Source organism: Thyridium curvatum, assembly GCF_004353045.1.
Source record: "Thyridium curvatum strain D216 chromosome Unknown NODE_66_length_249765_cov_79.631338, whole genome shotgun sequence".
Classification (NCBI taxonomy): Eukaryota; Fungi; Ascomycota; class Sordariomycetes; order Thyridiales; family Thyridiaceae; genus Thyridium; species Thyridium curvatum.
In genome coordinates, this window is record NW_022156821.1 from 135523 (window position 1) to 156647 (window position 21125).

General features: G+C 54.3%; 6 protein-coding genes across 6 annotated transcripts; 2 read left to right on the plus strand and 4 right to left on the minus strand.

Moving 5' to 3' along the window:
• Positions 1-220: 220 nt before the first annotated feature.
• E0L32_009271 (uncharacterized protein) lies at positions 221-3378 on the minus strand (the record flags this gene model as incomplete). The annotated part of the gene is made up of 3 exons (XM_031144217.1): positions 221-1101; positions 1417-1707; positions 2064-3378. 3 exons carry the CDS (start codon positions 3376-3378, stop codon positions 221-223), a joined length of 2487 nt encoding a protein of 828 aa, XP_030991239.1.
• Positions 3379-4320: 942 nt separating this feature from the next.
• Positions 4321-6809, minus strand: E0L32_009272 (uncharacterized protein; the record flags this gene model as incomplete). Its single annotated transcript, XM_031144218.1, has 5 exons — positions 4321-4637; positions 4708-4882; positions 4942-5034; positions 5090-5114; positions 5227-6809. 5 exons carry the CDS (start codon positions 6807-6809, stop codon positions 4321-4323), a joined length of 2193 nt encoding a protein of 730 aa, XP_030991240.1.
• A 1222-nt stretch (positions 6810-8031) lies between these two features.
• On the minus strand, positions 8032-11610 carry E0L32_009273 (uncharacterized protein; the record flags this gene model as incomplete). The annotated part of the gene is made up of 5 exons (XM_031144219.1): positions 8032-8502; positions 8595-9433; positions 10559-11128; positions 11197-11414; positions 11489-11610. 5 exons carry the CDS (start codon positions 11608-11610, stop codon positions 8032-8034), a joined length of 2220 nt encoding a protein of 739 aa, XP_030991241.1.
• An 807-nt stretch (positions 11611-12417) lies between these two features.
• E0L32_009274 (uncharacterized protein) lies at positions 12418-13375 on the minus strand (the record flags this gene model as incomplete). Its single annotated transcript, XM_031144220.1, has 5 exons — positions 12418-12551; positions 12623-12703; positions 12763-13152; positions 13233-13245; positions 13355-13375. 5 exons carry the CDS (start codon positions 13373-13375, stop codon positions 12418-12420), a joined length of 639 nt encoding a protein of 212 aa, XP_030991242.1.
• Positions 13376-15440: 2065 nt separating this feature from the next.
• E0L32_009275 (uncharacterized protein) lies at positions 15441-19433 on the plus strand (the record flags this gene model as incomplete). The annotated part of the gene is made up of 1 exon (XM_031144223.1): positions 15441-19433. The coding sequence occupies one exon, from the start codon at positions 15441-15443 to the stop codon at positions 19431-19433; it is 3993 nt and encodes a 1330-aa protein (XP_030991243.1).
• Positions 19434-20178: 745 nt separating this feature from the next.
• E0L32_009276 (uncharacterized protein) lies at positions 20179-21105 on the plus strand (the record flags this gene model as incomplete). The annotated part of the gene is made up of 2 exons (XM_031144224.1): positions 20179-20354; positions 20454-21105. The coding sequence occupies 2 exons, from the start codon at positions 20179-20181 to the stop codon at positions 21103-21105; spliced, it is 828 nt and encodes a 275-aa protein (XP_030991244.1).
• Between the last annotated feature and the right edge of the window lie 20 nt (positions 21106-21125).

The window sequence follows — 21125 nt, forward strand, 5'->3', positions numbered from 1 at the left end:
TCAGAGAATGACTACAGCGACGCCCAGTCCTACCATCGCTACCGCGTGCTCCCCTCATGTCGTCCGTATCATCGATTGGCCATGCTTGCTCCTATCGATGTCTACCGTACACAGAATCATATATTCGCTCAAGTAGACTGAAAGAGAACCTCTTTTGAAGACGCGAGCTTCCTTCCCGCCAACAACGAAGAGGGACCTCACAGTCCAACCGGTCCAGGTCCTAAAAGGCAGCCCCACCCATTCCCTCGCCTGCGATATTCTTAAGGCTCCTCTCGCTCAGGTCGCTCCGGAGCAGGAAGGCACCCGACTCGCGCTCCATCTTGTCCCAGACCCACAGGCTGCGCCGCAGCTTCTCTTCCTTGCTCCTCAGGTCCTCCCGTATGCGCTCCTCGTCCTCCCGGAGCCGGCGATGATGCGGCTCGAGCTCCTTGACGATGCCCGTCGACAGCGGCGTCAGCGATGGGTCGATGCGGCCGCCTGGGACAATCACGGGCATCGACGACATAAGCTGCTGGGCTAGCGGCTGGCCGCCGCGTCCCGGCGGCGGTCCCGACGAGGAGGAGGGGCCGGTGGGCGGGTTGAAGGGCTTCGAGGACAAGGCCGGTGAAGAGGACGTGGACGAGGCACGTGGACCGGTGGGAATGCCGCTGAGACCGGTGGGTGGGACAGGAGGGGAGGCGGATGGGCCGCTGCCGCTGGGGTGCCGTGGTGGAGGGCCAGACGACCAACCACCTCGGCCGCCTCGGGGCCCATACGCACCGCCGCGGGGTGCGACGTAACCTCGAGGACCGGAAGGTGGGATTGTTGGGCTGGTCGCGGAGGAGCGACTTGGTGTTCCAGAGGGTGTGGCAGCCGATGCTCTGGAAGTCTGTGCGGCCGGAGATCCCGCAGGAGCGGTGAAGTTTCTTGATGCGCTGGGCCCTGTCGGCGCCCTCAGAGCTGCAGGCCCGCGGGGGGGTGAACGAACTTGCGGGGTAGAGACCTCAGAATGTGCTGCGGTGCGAGGCGTTTCACGTACAGCTGGTGGGAGAGGTGAGCGAGTGTTGGGTGATACTGGGCGAGAGCGCCCGCGGACAGAGCCGGGGCGCGGAGATGATCTGCCTGAAGCCGATCGTGACGTGATTGCAGATGATATATTCGACTCTCGAGGAGGGGTCGGACGTCGATATGGGCCGTGCCTGTCTTCCCGGCGGTCCACACTACGAGACCGCGGTCGATATGACCTTGGGCCAGCTGGCGGAGAGCGCGGCCTCATCGGTGGACTTCGTGCGCGATGTCCGCGATCCCTGTCGTAGGGTGAACGTGACCGCCTTCTGGTGATGAAGGCGAGAGGTTAGTGGGACTATGGGATCTTGTCTCAGGGGAGAGGAAAGATGATGATGGGTGGTAAGTGAGCTGAGGGTGGTCATTGCTCACCTTGCGTCACGTGAATCAAAATCTCTTCTCGGTGACCTCCCACGGTCATTCCTACCATCTCGATCGTCTCGTCTTGGCGAAGTATAACGTGCTGGTGAACGTCGGGGACTACGTCTAGGGCTGCGGCGCGGACTTCGTCGTGGCGAAGGCCGCCTAATAGGGCTTCGAACGCGACTGCGGCTTCGGTCTCGCCGCCACCGCTCCCCCCTATCCCGAGACCTATCGCGATTCTGGAATCGGTCGTTGCTTCGCGACCGGCGCCTCGGCGATCTCCCAGGAACGTAGCAATCACTGCCTCCTATAGGTGAACGAGGTCGATCTCGATCCCTGTCTCTGTCTCGTGCGCGGTCATGTTCTCTCGGTGGCGGGCTCCTCGCCCTGCGCGGCGAGCGGTCTCGATTGAAGGGTCGATATGACTCGCCCGCGCCATATCTAGTGACTTCGCCGTCGTCATATCTGGTTGAATCGTGATCAGTAGCTGTGGCAAGCCTTGTGACACCAAGTTATCCATCCACTGTGCTACGTTATCGTGCGACAAAAGCAAAGAAATATACAAATACAATTCAAGACAAGACCAAATTGATCTGAATGATAAACGCTGGGCAACCACTAGGTAAAAGAGGGACAGCCCCTCGTAGTTGCTCCACTAGAAGCATTGAGACGGTCGTCACGAGGGGCGTTGCCAATTGCTTCGTCGCAAACATCCAAAGGGGCTGGGGCGGTATGACGGGCCGGGCTTGACGTGGCCTGGTATCGAAGAGGCGAGATTGCCTTCAATGGCTCGTCAGGGTTGAGGCCCATCACAGCCTGGATGTCTATGTCCTGCTCAGACACAAGATCGTAGAACCTGTCAATGAGCTGATCGGTCGACATGTCGTTGCAGCTGGGCAGCGGTGCTGGGCTGAGTAGCAGTATCTCCGATTCTTCGCAAGCGTCGGCAAAATGAGCATCCTGCGGCACTGTCCGAGGGCTCATGCAGCGCCTCTCCTTTGGCGGCCTTTGACACAGGAGTTCCTCGGGTTCTGATGCGTCGGGATCCGTTTCGCGCTTCCGCTTCCGTGCCACCCTGGCATCGTCTGACTCGGTGGTATCCTCAGAAGTATCGGGGTCTGCATATGTGCACTCGCGAAGGGGTGTCGGACCAGGGTTGTTCTTTCGCGTCTCCTCTTGGGATCTCAGACGGCGGCTTCCGCACGCCCGCCTCGCCAACATGATCTTGCCCAGGTAGAGCACAGATTTGGTGAGAGCTCTAGCCCAGGAGTCACGATGCCTCCCACTCATGCCTGTGATGAATCGAAACTCCTCGATTGACAGGTTGTGAAGAAGGAGCTCATGATGCGCCAACTCTTGCTTGGTGAACTCTATATAACGATTGCGCACATCCTCAATGGAGACAATGCCCGAGAAGTCGATTTCAGGTTCCTCGACCTGCCTCAATGCCAAGTCAGGCCTTGGAGCGGCGCCATCAGGATGCTCGATCGACTCGTTGACTGCAGACGTATCCTCGTCGTCAGGTACAAGACCCATATTGACTTCTCGTCGGTGCCTGACATAGTTGAGAATGGTCTGGTGCTCATTACCGAGGGGCTGCGGGGTGCGACTCCTGACAAGCTCGTCGTAGGCTTCGGCCCTCCAGATGGATGTAGGCGAGGCGCCATAGGAGCGATGACCATTGGGATGATCAATCTCCTCTTGTATTTGGCTGTCCCTGGCGGCAGGAGTAGCAGGTTGACTTTGTAGACAAGGCCGCTTGTCGAGGAGGCGTTGCAGCTTCTTGGACGGCTTGGGAGAGACGGACTGTCTCAGAGGACGCTGGTGTGAGGCCTGGGAGTGGGGGGGTCGGGTCGGGAGGAGCCTGCGTTGGCTCGCGGCAGTGGGACGCAAGGTTTTGTCATGGCTGATCTGGTCGGGATATTCGCAAGAGGATGGAAGAGTGGACATGGGTGCTCCCGAGGCGGGCATTGTTGGGTCTCGCCTGGCGAATGCAAATCACATATCTCCCACAGTTGTCGCTGAGGGAGAGATGCAGGAGCTGAAGAGCTCTTGGCATGACAGAGCGACTGCAGCGGTCGGTGGTTTTTTTTTTTTTTCGAAGAATGAGGAAATATAGTAGAGAGCTGGAGATCCTGGCGGGTTGCGATATTGCGAGGTTGCGATGTTACGACGTTGGAAGAGGAAGAAAGGAAGGAGAGTTGTCGTTGTTTTGATGCTATGGGGGTGGTGTAGGTGGGGGAGGGTGGCAGATGGATTGGATAGAAAAGCATTGGGACGCAAACGAGCGACTTACCTTCTACTTCTTTCACGATCCATCTTATCTCTGGGGGGGGGTCTTTGGGTCACGACGCGCCTTGCTTGATGGGTGAGGTCAAAGTGAGAGTGTGCTCATCAAGATCCTAAACTTTTACATGTATTGTCATGCGCCAGATCCTCCCTAATTCCTTATCGATAAGCATGGATGTCTCCACCTAGAGCAGCCAGGCTCCACAGCCAATGAAGTGGTAACTACCTACAGTGGGTGCAGGTACTTGTAACTAGGGTAGTCTACTAATTAACTACTTGTCGCTCTATTTGCACACCCTTCGGACACTAGCCGGCCAGTATCCGGGCTCGGCTCAATACTGCTTCACTTGCCTTCAACAGAAATGAGAGCATGGAGGCGTACGCCAGCAGAAAAAGAAAAAGAAATGAAAACAGATAGGGTCACCACAACAATCTGCTGGGTATATTTATCTACCGGTCGAGGTCTTGGTGCGGGTATAGAGACAGAATCTCACAAGACATCAATCAACTCCTGTCCATCAAATACCCAGCATGATGCAGGGGCAATCAAAAATCCCTACTCCAAACTCCAGCTCCTTGCTCGCCAGATCAAGCAATGGATGGCCCCCCTTCCTCTTCCGTCCACTAGGCCGCCTTTTCTTCTTCTGTCGTGTCACCTGCTTCCTCCCCAACCCTGTTGAGAATCCATTCCTGTGCCTCTTGAGCATGCTCCTTCATCATGCCGCTGAGGCCTGTCGCAGGGCTCCGTAGAACCGCACCGAACCGCCTCTTGTTGACCTTGCGGTTGAGATCCGGGTCGGACCAGCACGCGTGGTCGTTGGCCACATAGATGCGAGAGTTTTCCTTGTACCAGGAAGACAGGTTCTCGTCGATGTCACTCTTGACAGGTCTCAGGTTGCCCGTGACAAAGTTGACGACGCCCGAGATATGGGATTTGCAATCTGTGTCGTGCGCCAGTCAGCATCGCATGTTGGTTGCCAAGCTAGACAGCAAAAGCCACTCATCACTTACCTCGATTGATTAGCAGGACCTTGACGCCCAGGTATGCACTTCCTACGCCAATCAGGAAAATATCCTCGTGATGCTCCGAAATTTGCAAGTAGTTGTCCCAGATGTAGCATATCAGCTCCTGAATCTGGGCCTGCAGAGCGCGTTCGTCGGCCCTTGGCGTGAACGGGTCCACATCCTACGAAATTTCAGTCGGTCAGTTGCACAATGTCTGACGGACAGGAATCAGGAACCTACCTCTGGATGCGTGATATAGTGAGGTACGTTGACATCGACGACACCGAAGCCCTTACGCACGGCCCAGTCAATGTATTGCGACACTCCGTCAGCCTGGACGAGCGGTTAGCGATTAGCGAGAAAACTGTAGCTTTCCGAGGCGCCTTACCATCCAGGTATTGTGAGCATCCAGACTATTGTCCAAAGGATCAGGCTGCGCTACAAGCTCGGGCCTTGGGGGGGGGGGGGGAGAAACTACGTCAGTACCAGGATCAAAGAACGCTTCCACACCAAGGCAGTACTTACGGATCGTGGATGAGGACGATGATCCTCTTGGCGTTGTGGAGGTCTTGCGTAACGAGGACTTGATTCTCAAAGGTTTTGAACAGTGTTTCCCTCTGTATGAAAAGAGGTATCATGCCATGCTTTTCAGAAAGTCGTTGCCGTTGCGCTAATCGTATCACATCGTGAAGCCGTACACCGCCAGCGTTCTGTATGTCCTGGACATCGACGATGCCCGGCCTCATGCAGTCCCAGAACGGAGCCTGATATGCCTGCACCTTGGCCAGTAGCTTTGCCGCGTCCTTGTTGAGCTTGGGCATCTCCATCTTTGGTGGCGGCTCGCCCATAAGCGTCCGAGCAACAGCCAGGGCCGAGTTTGAGATGGCATGCAGATTGTAGCCGCCCTCAAGGCAGACCGCGACCTTGCCGCCAGCGAGCGACATGAGCATGTGGGTCATGTGCGCATAACAGGCCGGCGTGACAAAGCAGCCACCAAGCTCGTCGCCAGCGGCAGCATCGAACCCTGCCGAGATGATAACCAGGTCCGGGTTGAACTCGTTTGCAATGGGCATGACAATCTTCTGGAAGGCAGCTAGGTACTCCCCGTCACCCATGCCTTGGTCGTGCCAGGGAATGTTGATGTTCTTACCAAGACCGGGACCTGCGCCGCAGTGCTCAGGCCCACCATCGGGGGTCATGGGGTTATCGGGCTTCCCGGGATAGAAGCTTCCATCTTGGTAGACGTGGAGCGAGATGTAGAGAACATTGGGATCCTCGTAGAAGATGTTTTGGATCCCGTTGCCATGGTGCACATCCCAGTCCAGTATCAGCACCTTGCGGCACAGATCCGGGTACTCCTGCTGACAGATCCTGGTGGCAATGGGCACGTTGTTGAAGAGGCAGAACCCCATCGGCGTGTCCCACTCAGCATGGTGGCCAGGGGGCCTGATGATGGCAAATGCATTCTTGACCGTGCCATTCACCACCGCCTTGCACGTTTCGATGGCGCCGCCAGCAGAGATGAGGGACGCTTCGTACGTCATGCTCCCAACGTACAACGAATCGCGCCCCTGGTCCTTTTCCTTGCTCAGCACGCGCAATTCGTGAGTCGGCATTGTTGACAGCTGCTCCACCCAGAAGAAGTGTGACGGCTTGTGAACGAGGAGAATCTCGTCCTGCGTTGCTTCACGGGCAGCTATCCGCCACATATACCTAGTCGGGCTCGTCGAGACGATATCGACAAGGTCGGCTTCGGAGCCGGTATAGACGAGGCCGGCTTTCTTGAACGTCTTCATTATCTCTTCGATACGAGCGGGGTCTTCTGGGTGGTGCGGATTTGGTCCAAAGTCCGCGTTTGCATGCAATTTCATGCGGTCATCGTAGCAACAGCCAGTGGGCAGGAGCCCTCTCCTCTTGAACGCCAGTGGATAGCCTGACTGCTCTAGCAACTCGTCCTCCGAGTCACCCATGGAGCTCGTCCCATCGTTGGATAGGTCATTGAAGCCTTGGCCGCTGTTCTCTCCGTGGCCAACGCCGTTGGTCGCCGGAGCTTCAGCCTGATCGTGGTGACCGCCACTCATGACAACATCATTGTCGGCGTCCTCCATCGTCGCGATATGACCAGCCTGGAATGCTAAAAGCTGTGTTGATCAAATCGCCGACAATAGGTAGATGACATGAGGATAACTGATCTGAAGCTTGTCGTCAGTCTGTTTTGTTCCGAAGAGCATGAAGGCGGGGAAACCGAATCAGAGAGCTTGTACAAGAAGCCGTGTATTGTACAAAGCTTCCTGTCTTTCTTAATGCGCCCTTTCGCATCTTGACAACTGGGTGTGGTGATATCTCAGATTTGAATCACAAGACGACGTGTGGCGTGCATTTGCGTGACATCATGGGTATTTATATGATTGGAAATGAAGATAGGTACTCACCGACGGCTCGAGGAACGAAGTGTGAGCGTGCTCAAGAATATGTGTAGAGACGCTGTGAGTGAGAGATGGTCCCGTCCCGCTCATGCAACAGACGCAGTTCACCAAGGGCCGTGACTGAGTCAGGCCTAGGCTCGAGGCGCGAAGGTGTCGCCAGGATAGAAACGATAATGAGCTTCGGGAGAAGGGCTGAGAATCTAGGGCTGCAGTAGAGAGGATGTCTCAAATGTCTTTTGGGCGCTGGAAGGACGTTGTGAGAGCTAATACAGCACAAGGAGAGTGAGTGGATGGAACGAATTGAATTTCAAGGTCAGGTTCCTTGATGTCCCGCGAAATGTAAGGTGATTGGCAGCAGCAATCTTAGTGGCTGGGGTTCCTGCTAGTCCCGTGAGCCAGTGGGCCACCTCAGTGAGCCAGGCGCCCCAGGCTTGCTGCCAGCCAAGCGCTGTAATAGTTAATGCCAGTGCCACCACCACCAACGGGGCCCCAGGTGTGATCAAAGAAACAGCCCGCCAGCCCAAGTTGCAAGCACAACAAGGGAAGTATCATAAAGCTGTGCGTGTTTGTCTGGACCATCCGGGCCACGTCAATAGAAAGCACATGTAGTTATTGTCATATCTCATGTAAGAAGTTAATTTCCCACCTTGTGAGATGGAGAGCTTGATGCGCGCCGACGACCCTCCCGTCTAAGTACATCCCATGGATCTATCACGCGCTGGCTCGGGTCAACATGTATTAATATTCATATTACATCTATATACACCAGTCTCAGCAGACAGGTTTGTGGCACGGAAGACAACTTCTCTCGATGCCCCGCAGGCCAACATCACAAATCCCCAATTGCAGAGTTACAACTGATTAGAGTACCAGGGTACATGAATGGTAGTAGTCCATCCGCTCTTTAGATATCCAAAAGTCCAGTCGGCACCTCCTCCCTGACATCCCGCGTGGGATCCTCGGCTCTCCAAGCGAGCTTCAACCCATCCATCTCCTTCAACTGTGCAGAGGTCGCCTCGAGCTCCGGCTCGTCCATATCCAAGATCCCCCCGCAGCAGTCGCCCAGCGGTCGTGAGGGGAACCACAAGGAGCTCATTACGTGGTGCGGCGCTCCATACTCGGCCACAATTGTGTCGTAGCGTTCTGAGTAGACGCACGAGAGCGCAATGCCCAGTGTCTCGGTGTCCGATTCGAACGACGGATGCTTGGCACGGATCTCCTGAATGAGTCGCTTCTTGGTGTATTTGTGTGAGTTGTCAACATAAAACAGCAGCTCTGCAGGGCTGAGCTTGCTCATTGTGGCGATGACTTTCTGGTTTTCTTGCCCATCACCCCAGCCGATCCGCGAGGCTTCCGTTCTTGTCAACTCGAAGTCCTGAGGTAGTTTAGCAAATGGGCATCAGGAACGGCACTGTAATAAAGAAAGAAACAGAAAAAGGGAAGGGAAAAGAAAAAAAAAAAACTCACCGTGTTCACTTGGATTGTCTCAATGGACGGGCAGAGCTTCAGCTCGATGATGTCTTGGACCGTCATCCAGAGATCTTGCAATTCCCGGAGTCGTCTATTGGACAAGCATCGCAGCTGGTTGACACGTACATCCGTTCCCGAGGCAATGTAGGGAAGCGGACGCGGTAGATCGCCGTGGAAGTAGAATGCATAGCGCATCCAGGCATAAAGGGCACGGCGTAACCTCTCATTCTCGGTCGCAGTAAGGCTCCGTTTCGACATGGGAACGTCATGGAAGCGGTACTGGGGATAGATCCTTTCCCATCCCTTGACAACTTTACAGATGGAGAGAAGCTTTTCCACATGCTTGTCTTCCAGCTGGATCTGTTCATACAGAAGCCGCCCTTGTAAGGCTGGCCAGCCTTCCGGCAAAGTCCCTCCCTCACACAAGATTCTCTTATGCCTCCGGAGCGGCTTGTTCAGCCACGTGCCCCAGGGTGTTCGCAGGTCAGAGGGTGTCAAGACAACCAGCTGCAGAAGCTCCTCAACAGGGCCGAAGTCCTCCTTGATCGCTTCAAGGACGATGTATGGCCTGTGCGATTTGAAGATGGCAGCACATCTCCTTCCAGTTGCTGCTAGATTCAAAGCTGAGCTCAGGTCAAGACACTTGTATATCTCCACAAAGACCTCAGCCGGGACATGCTCCAAAGCTTTAGTCGATGTGCCGGCAAGCGAGATCTGACTTGTGGCGACTGAGCCAGTGGATGCGTGATGAGTCTGCTTGACAGGCATGGCATCAATGAAGCCCCGGGCCCGCTCCCTCTCGCGAAGAAGAGGCCCGAGTGTTGGTGACAAGCAGGCTGCAAGTGCCATGATAGTAGCCTTTTCCCCCCTCGTTGGATTTGGTTGTGAATGGACCAAAACTTCAATGTTTTGGCTTTCTGTATGGAGAATGAAGATCGTAGTAAACACGAGTATCAGCTATTCTCAGTCAGTTGCCTAGAGCTTTCGATAACACAAGATCCTGACCTACATGAATGGCGCAATCTGTCTCTGCTGACTTTGGGCGAGGCTAGATATCGCTCCAGGCGTCTGAGCGGCATCGATCACTCGATGGGGAGGATGATGGATTGCTCGAGAGTAAAATTGCACGAGATCAGGAACCCCGATGGTCTTGTATCAAGCGCCGATCCTCGACAGGGCCTCACTTCCGCCCTCTGATGCCGTTCGAAACTCAACGGCTCCCCTTGCTCTCCTTCAAAGAAGATATGAGAAGAATGAGAAGGTTGCACGATGCTCTTCCAGCTCGTACCGCCTCCACCTTCGCCCCGTGAGCAACACGGGACGGCAGGCTCTCTAAGGGCCTCAAATGGGCGTCACCCCACCGTTCGGGGGGCTTTTCAAAACGTCGCAAGAGATGCTGTTGTCAAGCATCGTCTGCATGGTGTGTCGCATAATAAAAGCGAGGGCCGCAAAGGGCGTACTGTGTGCAGTCATTTTGATCGTGGTTGAAGGAAGAAAGAAGAGAAGAAAAAGAAGAAGAGAACACGGCCCCCTGCTTCACGCTTGACGCGAAGTTTTGACTTACACCCTGGCCTGGCGAGAGACGAGATGAGGCCGGGGGCAGCATTAACTGTACTCCCGGATGACAGGGGCTGCCCAAGCTAATCAATCCGCTTGATTTGATTGCTCGGTTGACTGATCAGCACTGATCGCAACAGGGTCGCCCGCATTGGCCGGGGGATTTCACCGCGCTAAACCGCTCCTGGCGTGTCATTGGTGTCTTGTAATATCTTCACCAAGATCTAAAGACAAGAGCCAGACCGTGGCCCTTGGAAAGATTAGCCTCGCTTGGGCAATCACAGTGCAGGTTCGTAATCGACAATGTAGAAGCTGCGTGAAAGGACAAAACTCATAAACGCCTTCATTGACTCCCGGAATATTGGTATCTAGAAACACACAAGCGCCTCATGAGAACAGCTCACCAGTATCCAGGCCACTGCTCTTCCGCTTTTGACGCACATCAGTCCTCAGCCCTAGCTCGCCCTTCTTTGACAGCCTCTCGAACTGCTTCTCGGCACGGACATTATGCCGTCCAGCCTTTGCCCTCCGCAGATCGGCACGTACTTGATTCGGCGATACAAACATCTTGTTGGAGTAGATGATGGGGCCTCCGAAGGACGACTCTTGAATGACCACAATACTGAGTGTGAATCGAGGACCTATCTCGACGAGGTTGATCTCCGTTTCCTTGCTCTTGGCTCGGTGACTCGACTTTAGCTCTCCCTCGGACCCGTTATCTTTCTCTGTCGGCTCGGCCTCGCTGACCTGGTAGTTCCGGACCCAGATCTTGTTATCGGCCACGGTGAAGCCCATCACATGGTCAATGAATGGCTTCGACCTTCGAGTACCCTCTGGAACCCCAAATATCCTCGTAAAGAGATTCTTGACAACTCGGAGATGCGGCTCCTTGTCGAACGCGGCATCGAAGCTAAGAATTGGCCGGGATCCCTTCAAACAGTTGCCCACAAAGTTTAATTCGTCCATGGTGTGTACTAGGAGGCGCATTAATGACTGCGCATCAGCTGGCCATCAGGGTTGACCATCAGGGCATTGTACTTACGGTTCTGCACGTGGAATTTACACGTAGGACCATTCGGGCTAGAGGATAGGTGCATGTAAAGGTCCTTTCCCTTTCGCGCCTCGAAGAACATGATGTTGTTGCAGTTCTGAAGAAGCGCATTCTCATTGAGGAGCCACAGTTTGGACTTGGAATCGAATTTGGTGTCTTTTCGGCTGTGAGGTAGCAGGGAGGCCAGGTCGTTGAGCAGATGCCGATGCCTGAGGTGAGTAGTGCAATTAGCAGTGATCTCCCGAGAGAACCAAAGCGATCGACTGGGAAAGGAAAGGCCTACCTGTATGTGACACCGCGAGAGGAAAGAATCAGGACCCTCTGTCTGTTCTTGCGAACAGGGGCGCCAGAGCCCTCCGCCTTGTCGCCATTGGCCTTCGACAGCGACTTGTACACTGAAGCCATGCTTGCAGCTGATGTTGAGAGAGAGGAAGCTGTCAAGAAAGGACACGCAAGACTGCCTATGCGACACCTTGGATGTTATCACGAACTGCGCAGAAACGCCCCGCCAGTTGCGAAACCATTTATCCAGATGAACTTTTTTTTCTGGGCCAGGAAGGATTTTGGATCCACAGATAGCGTCAGTGTCAGCCTTATCTTAGCGCGAATATGGCGCGCGCCAACGTGGCGGCAGCCGTGGCGGTGTGGGCTGGCGAGAATAGGGCGTACATGTGACTTCACCACGAACAGGCGCCAATACGCAAAGACCTGGCGTCTCTTTGCGATGCGGACTCCGTCGGGTGTGAATGCCGGGTTTCGAGCGCTTGCTTCACAGAGGCAAGGGCAAGGGTGATTCGGATTGCGGTTTTTGGCGATGTGATGTGGCGATGTGATGTGGCGACGAAACACTCTACTTCATGGGACAGAGATAGAAGCAACACATGGAGTTGCGTCCTCCGGGTCACGGAGTCGATGGAGAGCTTGGTGATTTGTAGAATCAAGTATTGATTGATCATAGTCATCGCGAGTTCATTCAATTAAGCAGTGCCAAAGCAGTAAAAATGAGATATCCTTGACAACCACCCCACAAGTCCAAGAACCCAGGGCGAGATAACCGTCGTGCCGGGGAGTGTCCCCAAGCAATCCTGACCAAAAGCAGCGCGAACCATCTCAGTGTCTTATGCCTCTCGCTGCACATAATCCAGCCAATATATGACGCCGTGCATCATCATCATCCCAACCCAATAACCCCGAGAACGGCCCAGCGAAAAGCTAACAGCATCCGGCCTTCTTTCCTGCTCCGTCGTCTACAGGCTTGCTGAGGGAAATGTTTGTGCCGGCGCCAATGGTAGCCTGAGCGCCGTCGCCGCTGTCAAGGGCCTTGCTCGAAACGATCCGGTAGATCTCTGTAAGGAAAGGGTCGGTCAGTCTTCAATGTCGGCAATACAAGACATACATTGTGGATAGGACCACATACCCGTCAGAATGTTCTGGAATGCCAGCTCGACATTACTTGCGTCAAGAGCAGAAGTTTCGATGAAAGAGAGGTGGTTTTCGCCTAGAGAAATCGCTTGTCAGTATTCTCTAGCAAAGAGCATACCTTGCGTTGATACTTACTGGCAAAAGCCTTTGCCTCTTCGGTCGGTACGGCCCTCAGGTGTCGCAAATCGCTCTTGTTACCCACAAGCATAATCACGATGTTGGCATCGGCGTGGTCCCGCAGCTCTTTGAGCCATCGTGTGACGTTCTCGTACGTCTGGTGCTTGCTGATGTCGTAGACAAGCAGCGCACCCACAGCACCTCGATAGTAGGCCGAGGTGATCGCGCGGTAACGCTCTTGGCCGGCAGTATCCCAAATCTGAGCCTTGATCGTCTTGGAGTCGACCTGGATGGACCTGGTGGCAAACTCGACGCCGATCGTGGACTTGGAATCGAGATTGAACTCGTTGCGGGTGAACCGACTCAAAAGGTTGGATTTTCCGACACCAGAGTCTCCGATCAGAACCACTGTGCAATATAGATCATCAGCCTCTTCACGTTCAATGCATTGCAGCCTTATCGCTTGCGGCCTCGCCGGGGTATCGTACCTTTGAAGAGAAACTAGCGGGGCGTGTTGTCAGTACTGGTTACGTATGGAGGGGAAGCAATCTGTGCGGGATAGGGGGGGCGCGGAGGTGCGGAGGTTTGACTTGCGCGGCGGTAAACTCACATCGTACTCGTCGTTGGCCATCTTGAATGGAGTGTGATATGGGTGCGAGAGTTGGGGAACGGCGCAGGATGATGCTGTGATGTTTGCGGGTGCGCTTCTCGTGCTCCTGGTTGGGATTTCGGTGGTGATGGGCGGGAAGACAAAGGGACCTGCTGGTGCGGCTCCTGGCGAGGTTGCAGGAGCACGGTGGATTAAGCCACCTAATAAACCGCAGTTCCCCACTGTGAGGCAGCGACGTTTGGCCTGGGAGACCGCTTAAAAACCGGGGCTTCAGTGCCGCAACAGCCCAGTCTTGCTTTGATCCAGCCCTGGAGTGCACTCGTATGTACTGTTTGTTTTGTGGAGGACCCCCGAAGTACCTAAGTTTTTGCGTTCTATTCTCTGTCTCCTTGCTGTATTTAGTTCCCTTACTTGACCTAAAGTACCTATATAGTTAGGTACCTACCTTACCTCCTCCACTCGACTGGCTCTCCTTTTTCTTAATTGGCAACTCAAACAGCCAGCTGTCCTATCTCGAATGATCCGCACCGCCCCTGATCCCTTTGCGTTTCCTTTGCCGTGACTCTGTTCCCAGTGAGCAGCCGGGTGTTGTGTCCGGGTGTTTGGGCAGCCGAAACAGTAGGAGGGTCAATCAACACACACACCTCAGTGCTGGCTGGCATGCTTCAATGAGCCCGCCCTTCAGACCGACCAGCTTGAACAACCCTTCATGTCACGTGCACGTGCAGGGTGCGAGGGAGTTTGACACAAAGGACCTAACTGAGTGCCTAATAAGTACATGCTTTAGATGTACCTAAGGCGGTCACACACCTACTGTGTTGCCTTGGTTTCTTATCCAAAGGGATCCATCTGATCCGGAGATCCAAAGTACCCAAAATTTGGTCAAATTTTGAGAGGTTTTGTTGTCATAGCCGTTTTGAACTGGAGTGAAAATTAGTGTGTACTTAATGTGTCTCCCAAGCGGGGAAAGATGCATAGGTCAACGTTGTTAAGGGGTTTCGATTTTTTTTGGTGGTGAGATCCAACTCCGTCCTCCCCACAACTTTGACTTGAACCAGGCTCACAGCATAGAAGTTGGGCTCAGGGCTAATAACAAGGTTTTACAGCAGACCCAGAGCCTTGCCGTCCCATTCCACGCGTACAAGGCTCGCGTGCAAGTTTGGCATTCAAGTGAAGCTCTTGCAATTCGCTCCAGATGGCTGCCCGCCGTAGCGTCGGTCCTGGCCCTGTTCCATGTGTACATCAAACTTGCTATGGACCACAATATCGATTTCGTCAATGGGCTCCCATAGGGGCTTAGTCGAGAGCTGCACTGACTATAGAGTGAGATGACTGGGCACCGAATTTGGGTAAGACTTATACTAGGAGAGTCCGTGGTAGGTGCTCGAGGTTCAGTCTAGGCGCTCCATGCCTAGGGCACAGAACAACTTCACTTCACTTAATTATTAAACATAAAGTGAGTCTGATTCGACCTGCCAAACGAGGGAATCACAACCCAGAGCCGGCAATTGGCCCTTCTGAATGGATAATTGAAACGTATTCACTCCCTCAGTCGTCACAAAGAAGAAGAAAGAAAAAAAGGGCAGCGGTGCAACACTCTTCTATTCATTTTGCATCTGGCCAGGCAGCACCACTCACCGCCCTCGCTAATCAAATTCGTGATAGATCGATCACAGCTGATCTCTTGTGCATCCTGCTCCAGACAACGCACCATCCATCTCCAAACCTCGATCGATACCTCTTCATGACATCCGGCCCTTCTGCGGGCCTTTGCGTCACAGTTTCTTCAACGAGTCCAGTCCGAGACGAGGGGACTAATTAACTGATTGACTATCGAGCGGAAGGTCCGTGCTCAGCATTTCGACTATCAACAAACAATCAAATCCCATGCGACAGATCTGAGATCCTGCAGTACCTGGGTTTCTTCTCTGAACTCACATCAACGATGCTTTTCGTCCTAGCCATAGGCTGACATCCGAACGAGAAGCATCAGTGGCTATAGATGGAATAGCCGTGTGAGCAATTTGTGCGCCCGCTAGTCTCATATATTCATCCATCAACTTCAGACCTCAGACTCCGAGCGATCATGGCTGATCCCAATTCATCTGCGCATGGCCCTCTTCAATCTCAAGACGAGATATCGGCACAGAGCGACCTGGAAGATGACATTTCCATCACTTCCACCATCTTCGAGGAGCCGGGTGAAGATGACACCGAATATGTAGTTGAGGACATCATGGCTGAGCGGCTCATCGACGGCGAGATGAAATACCTCGTCTATTGGTCTGGCTTCCCTAAGCATGAGTGGACATGGGAGCCAGATAGCAATCTGGGGCCAGAATTACGCAGCATCTGGGAAGAGGACAAGAAGAAGCATGCCACGGGAGAGAAGCCAAAATTCGATGTGAAAGAGTACGAAGATGCGATAGCGGCAGCGCACAATGCAGCCGAGGATGCTCGAGAGGCTCGTCACGACAGGAGGAACGAGAAGCGGAAACGGCTCGGTCTCCCCAGCACGTCTTTTGTGAGAGATCCCCTGCCGTCCATGGATTCGGCTATGGTCAATCAACACTCGAGTTCCAGTGATGAGGCCATCGAACACGATACAGTGGACGACTCCCACGCCGAGGCCTCGACTTTGAACAAGCCCCGACAGAAGACCTTCAAGGGAATTCCTGAGCCTCATTCAAACAAGTCCACTTCAGAGAAGCCAAGAGCTTTCATTTCCAGATCACCAAATGAAACAGGAACATCACAGCGTCAGACGGCACACCAACCCGCCGCGCCTACTATTGGGCGAGTGCATCCCCAGAAGGCCTCTCCGGCCGCTTCTACTGCTGGGCATCAAGGGACTGCAGCAAAGCCGGTACAAAGTCAATTTGCGAGGAGATTCGCAGGAGGCAATATTGTCAAGCACTCAAGCCAACATCCAAAGCCCAAACCGGCAGAGAGCTCACCCATGCCTTCCTCTCGCCCAAACACCGGAAAGAACTTCACAGCCCGCAAATCGGTCACCATACTGGGCAATGCTTTCGTGGATGGGAAAAGGGTGGCGCGACGAAAGAAACTGGATGAAAATATGCTTGATCCAGCCAAGGAACCAAAAATGTTTCCGAACTTCCGACGTGTGCGCCAAGCAGAACTCAGAGAACGCAATTTGAACGACCGCGCTCCTGACATATCACAGATTCAAGACAAGGTCTTCGAGATATCCAAGGGCCCGGAGCCGCGCAAAACCCAGGCAGCCATTGCAACATCTGCAACCTGCAAGCAGGTCAACACAGATAGTGTGCACCACAATGGGGACAAGCAAACCCAGAAGAAGACACGCAAATCTGTCTCGTTTGCAGTTGTCGAGGAAGACGTTGACAAAACGGCAATCGACAATTCTGCCAACCGTTCTACCACAAGCGACACCGCGAGTGCTGAGGCAGAGAGCCCCTTGCATTCATTTGTCTCCCGGAAGGCGCAAGAACCCAGGGCTCAGCCACAGCGCGTTGAAAAGCATATCAAATTGGGGAGGCAAGACGCCCGAGAACTCGTGGTCACATTTGATGGGACCGTGGCAGACGACTCCCAAGGATGGTCAGTCTCATTTCTCCGGGAGTCGTGCTTGCTTTTCGGTCATTCCGTGTTCGCACAGTCCTTTCTCGATCAACAAATGTCATTTCATCATACAACACTTGGTGAAGGGACCATCACTTCAGACAAACATCCGCTTTTGCTCGATGGGATCGTGGGACGTCTGATAGCAGAACATGCCGGTCTCTACCTGAGCCGTCCTGATTATAATATCCTGCTGTATCCTGGAAGCTGCGCCGAGTGGGAGTCCGCGAAGATCGGCACCATTACCTCCGCCACGGAGCGTCCCGTACTCAGATATGTGATCTTTAGTTCGCATTTTGATTGTGGACCGTTTCTCAGATCATCGCCGATCGCAGGTCAGCCAACAAAAGCCATGGCCTCGGAGGGCGGTCGAAGAGAGTTGATGAAAGACATCTTTGGCCTGAAGGCTGACGACTTCAACCGCATGGTCTCTCCGAGTAGCAGTGCTCCAGTGGATGGCCCCCGCATCTATTTGGCATTCTCCCCGTCTCAGATCGAGCTTTTGAAGCAAGTTGGCTGGTGGTTTCGAGAGTGTGCCCCAACGAGTCACATTCTGTCCACCAGCCAGAGTGGGAGCTGGACCGCATTCGCGTTGATGGCGACAGAACAGCAAGCCACTATCATTGTCCATGCAGAGGTGCTCGGAGCTATTCGCCGCTTTCCGAATATCGCCCAACTACTTCAGAGCCAATTGCAGCACCAAATATGGTGCTTGAATGAATCGATTGAAGACACGTCCCGGCCGAGTATTGTTGGCCTGACCCAGTTGTTTCCTTGCGGGACCGCTGTATTGGTCACACCGAGCTTCATTGTTACCGAGCCTCGACGAGCCTACGAACTTTTTGACTGGTTCATCCGCAGAATCAGAAATAAAGAGTCCGCTCCGTTCAAACTGGTAACGGCGTCAGGTATCTCGGACTATCTCGAAAGCCTGGCTTTTGAGAAGGCCTCGCGACGAGAAGAGCTCCTAAGGACTTTGGCGGCTAGAGCAGAAGCTGACAGGGAGAATGCGGCATACCAAGAGGGCCTCTCCGTGAAAGAGTGCGAGGCACGCCTCAAAACATGGAGACTCGTGTCCGACAAAGTCATGTGGCACGACGTCTCCCACCCGTTGGATCGATATGGAGACGATCATTTCTTCGTCTATGCCGACGAATGTATCGACCCAAATGATGAACAAAGTCTAGTCAACTGGTTTGGCTACTGGTCTATGTCGAGGCTGGATCAATTTCGAAATTTCCACGTTGTTGGCTCCAGCCATAGCATCAAAAAGGAGCGCCCGAAACGAGCCAGGCGCATGGTTCCAATACCCACTTACACCAAAGTGTCGACTTCCGATCCAAACGAGTACTTGAAGCGACTCGATGTGTTTTCCTCGCTGTCCCTCGATGCCATGGCCACCGACGATGGACCGACGGCAAGCTCTCAGATTCTTGGGGCACATGGTCAAAACGAGTCGAGGAACAGTCTCCGGAGTGGCACATTGCATCAGAGCCAGCGATTCCCCGGTGAAGACGTGAAGGACTTGCGTCAGTTTCTTTGGGGGCAAGTGTCTCTGTGCAAGAAACAGATGCAACTCTACGCCGTTCCTATTCTTTGGGCCGATCCGCAAGAAGCCGCCAATCAGCCTTACAAGGATACAAACAAAAAAACGATACAAGACTGGTTTGCCTTTGGCGATCCATTTAATCGCCAGTACGACACCTACGTTGGGCTGTTTTACACCGTGGCGGATGAGTGGAACCCGGACGATGCAGCTCCTGGACAGCGGCCAACGAGATGTCCTTGGCTAGGGATCTGGCGTCCAGTCGGGGCGCAGAAGAAGAATTCTTGCTCCGAATTGTTCATTTGGGATGTCAAAGCGCCATCAAAGGTTCCAAAGTCTGCCTCAGCGGTGCGGGAGGAAGACCTGAGCACTGCGCAGCGAAAAGTACTGGACTATATTCGTGCGCACGGTGAAGAGAAAAAGGGGCCAGCCGCCAAGCTGGACAAGGTCTGGCTGGGCGGATATGACGTTCCACAACGATTTGCCAACGATCTCGACACTACCATTGACGTTTTACGGAACCACCTGATCCCAAATCTCTTCTCTTTCCTGCCGCCCTTGCCAGAGTTAATCTTGAAGAAGGGATTCAGGCGGGTCTTGCGGTCCTCGGAGGAAATGCCAGTCGAGACAGGTGATGCTGAGGCAGAGCAGCCAGCTGTGGATTGCGAAGACAAGTCGTCAAAGATTGTGTTTCACCCCCCGCAAGGCCAAAGTAATGCTAGCATTGCGCCTAGAAGTCGCAACCGGCTGCACACCCGTGTGCAATACGTACGGGGCCGCGACCCGGCGGCTCAAACATTTGCCTACGAATACCTCCCGACGATGGCCTGGTACGAGGAGCAAAAGGCGCAGGGATGTGGGTTCGAGCATATCAACGTGAACGAATGGGAGCAAGTCTTTGCGGCACTCGAAGTCAGAAAGAACTAGGAGTCTCTCAACCGCCAAGGTGTATGAGACGAGGCGTGTGGATGTCATGATGTGTTGGCGGAAAGGGGGAGAGGGTTTTTGGCTGTCGTTGAGGGATGCATTCTGTGCGCAAACACCCGCGAGGCATTCGTCAGTAGTGTACTTATAGATTCTCTCATATCGCGTCACTGCGGTACATGTGCCTTTTGCAGCTTATCAGTCGGCGTCAATACAGAAACAAGAAAAGCGACTTTTAGAGTCTGGCTGGAGCCCTTTGGGGTTCCGGCCGTCCCATCATTTACTCGGACTGCTTGCAGTCCACAGTCCAAAAGAAGCAGTCCTTCCTTTTGCTCCGAGTCCATAACATGCTATGGCTCAGGCGAAAGGAATGTCGGCCGGCAATGCTTGTTTAGTGGCTTTGCAAAGTCCGTTGAGAGAAACAATTCGCAAGTCATTTCGGTGTGTGGTTGAAGCCGATCGATTACTCGACTTTATCTTGTCATTGCCCCACGCCTGCGTGCCCTATCTATCTACCTACCTCTTTGTCTGAACTGATAAGCTCCAAGCAATGGCGGCGGGCAGCTACCAGAGCTTTAACCGTACCTCAAGCATTGGAGGTGGTCATGTCGGATGCAAACCCAAATCTGACTCTGTACTAGGCCTGTCCCGTTTCTTAGGACTCGTCGTGTAAACTAGTTCATCTCCTGTCTTGTGTATTCTACCTTCCCGCCTCAAGCGCGCCAGTTCTCCCACGCTCTCCCACAACATGTCGCATTCACACGACGGAGTCAGCCACTCCCACTCTCACGAGGGCGTCTCAGCTGTAGAGCACGGCCACTCGCACGAGATCCTCGATGGGCCCGGCAGCTATCTGGGCAGAGAAATGCCCATCGTCGAGGGCCGCGACTGGAACGAACGGGCCTTCACAGTCGGCATTGGAGGGTATGTCAACTAACCCCCCCCCGGCAGATGGGGCCTGCCCGTCTAGATATCAATATCGATCGATGCTGACTGTATCCTTCCTTTGCCCCTTGACCACAGGCCTGTCGGGTCCGGCAAGACAGCCCTCATGCTCGCCCTGTGCCTCGCCCTGCGCGACCGCCTCTCCCTCGCCGCCGTCACCAACGACATATTTACGCGCGAGGACGCCGAGTTCCTCACGCGCCACGCCGCTCTGCCCCCGAGCCGCATCCGTGCCATCGAGACGGGCGGCTGCCCCCACGCCGCCGTCCGCGAGGACATCAGCGCCAACCTCGCCGCCCTCGAGGACCTGCACCGCGCCTTCTCGACCGACCTGCTGCTCATAGAGTCCGGCGGCGACAACCTGGCCGCCAATTACAGCCGTGAGCTCGCCGACTTTATCATCTACGTCATCGACGTGAGCGGCGGCGACAAGGTGCCGCGCAAGGGCGGACCCGGTATCACCCAGAGCGACTTGCTCGTCGTCAACAAGACCGACCTGGCCGAGGCCGTCGGTGCCGACCTCGGCGTAATGGAGAGGGATGCGCGCAAGATGCGCGAGGGCGGCCCTACCGTGTTTGCACAGGTCAAGAAGAACGTTGCCGTCGATCACATTGTCAACCTGATCCTGAGCGCTTGGAAAGCAAGTGGCGCCGAGGAGGTATGCAAGGCCCGTGGCGGGCCGAGGGCGACGGAGGGGCTGGAAGAGCTCAGACCTGGAACGACCAACTGATCAGAAACCCCCTCGAGGCA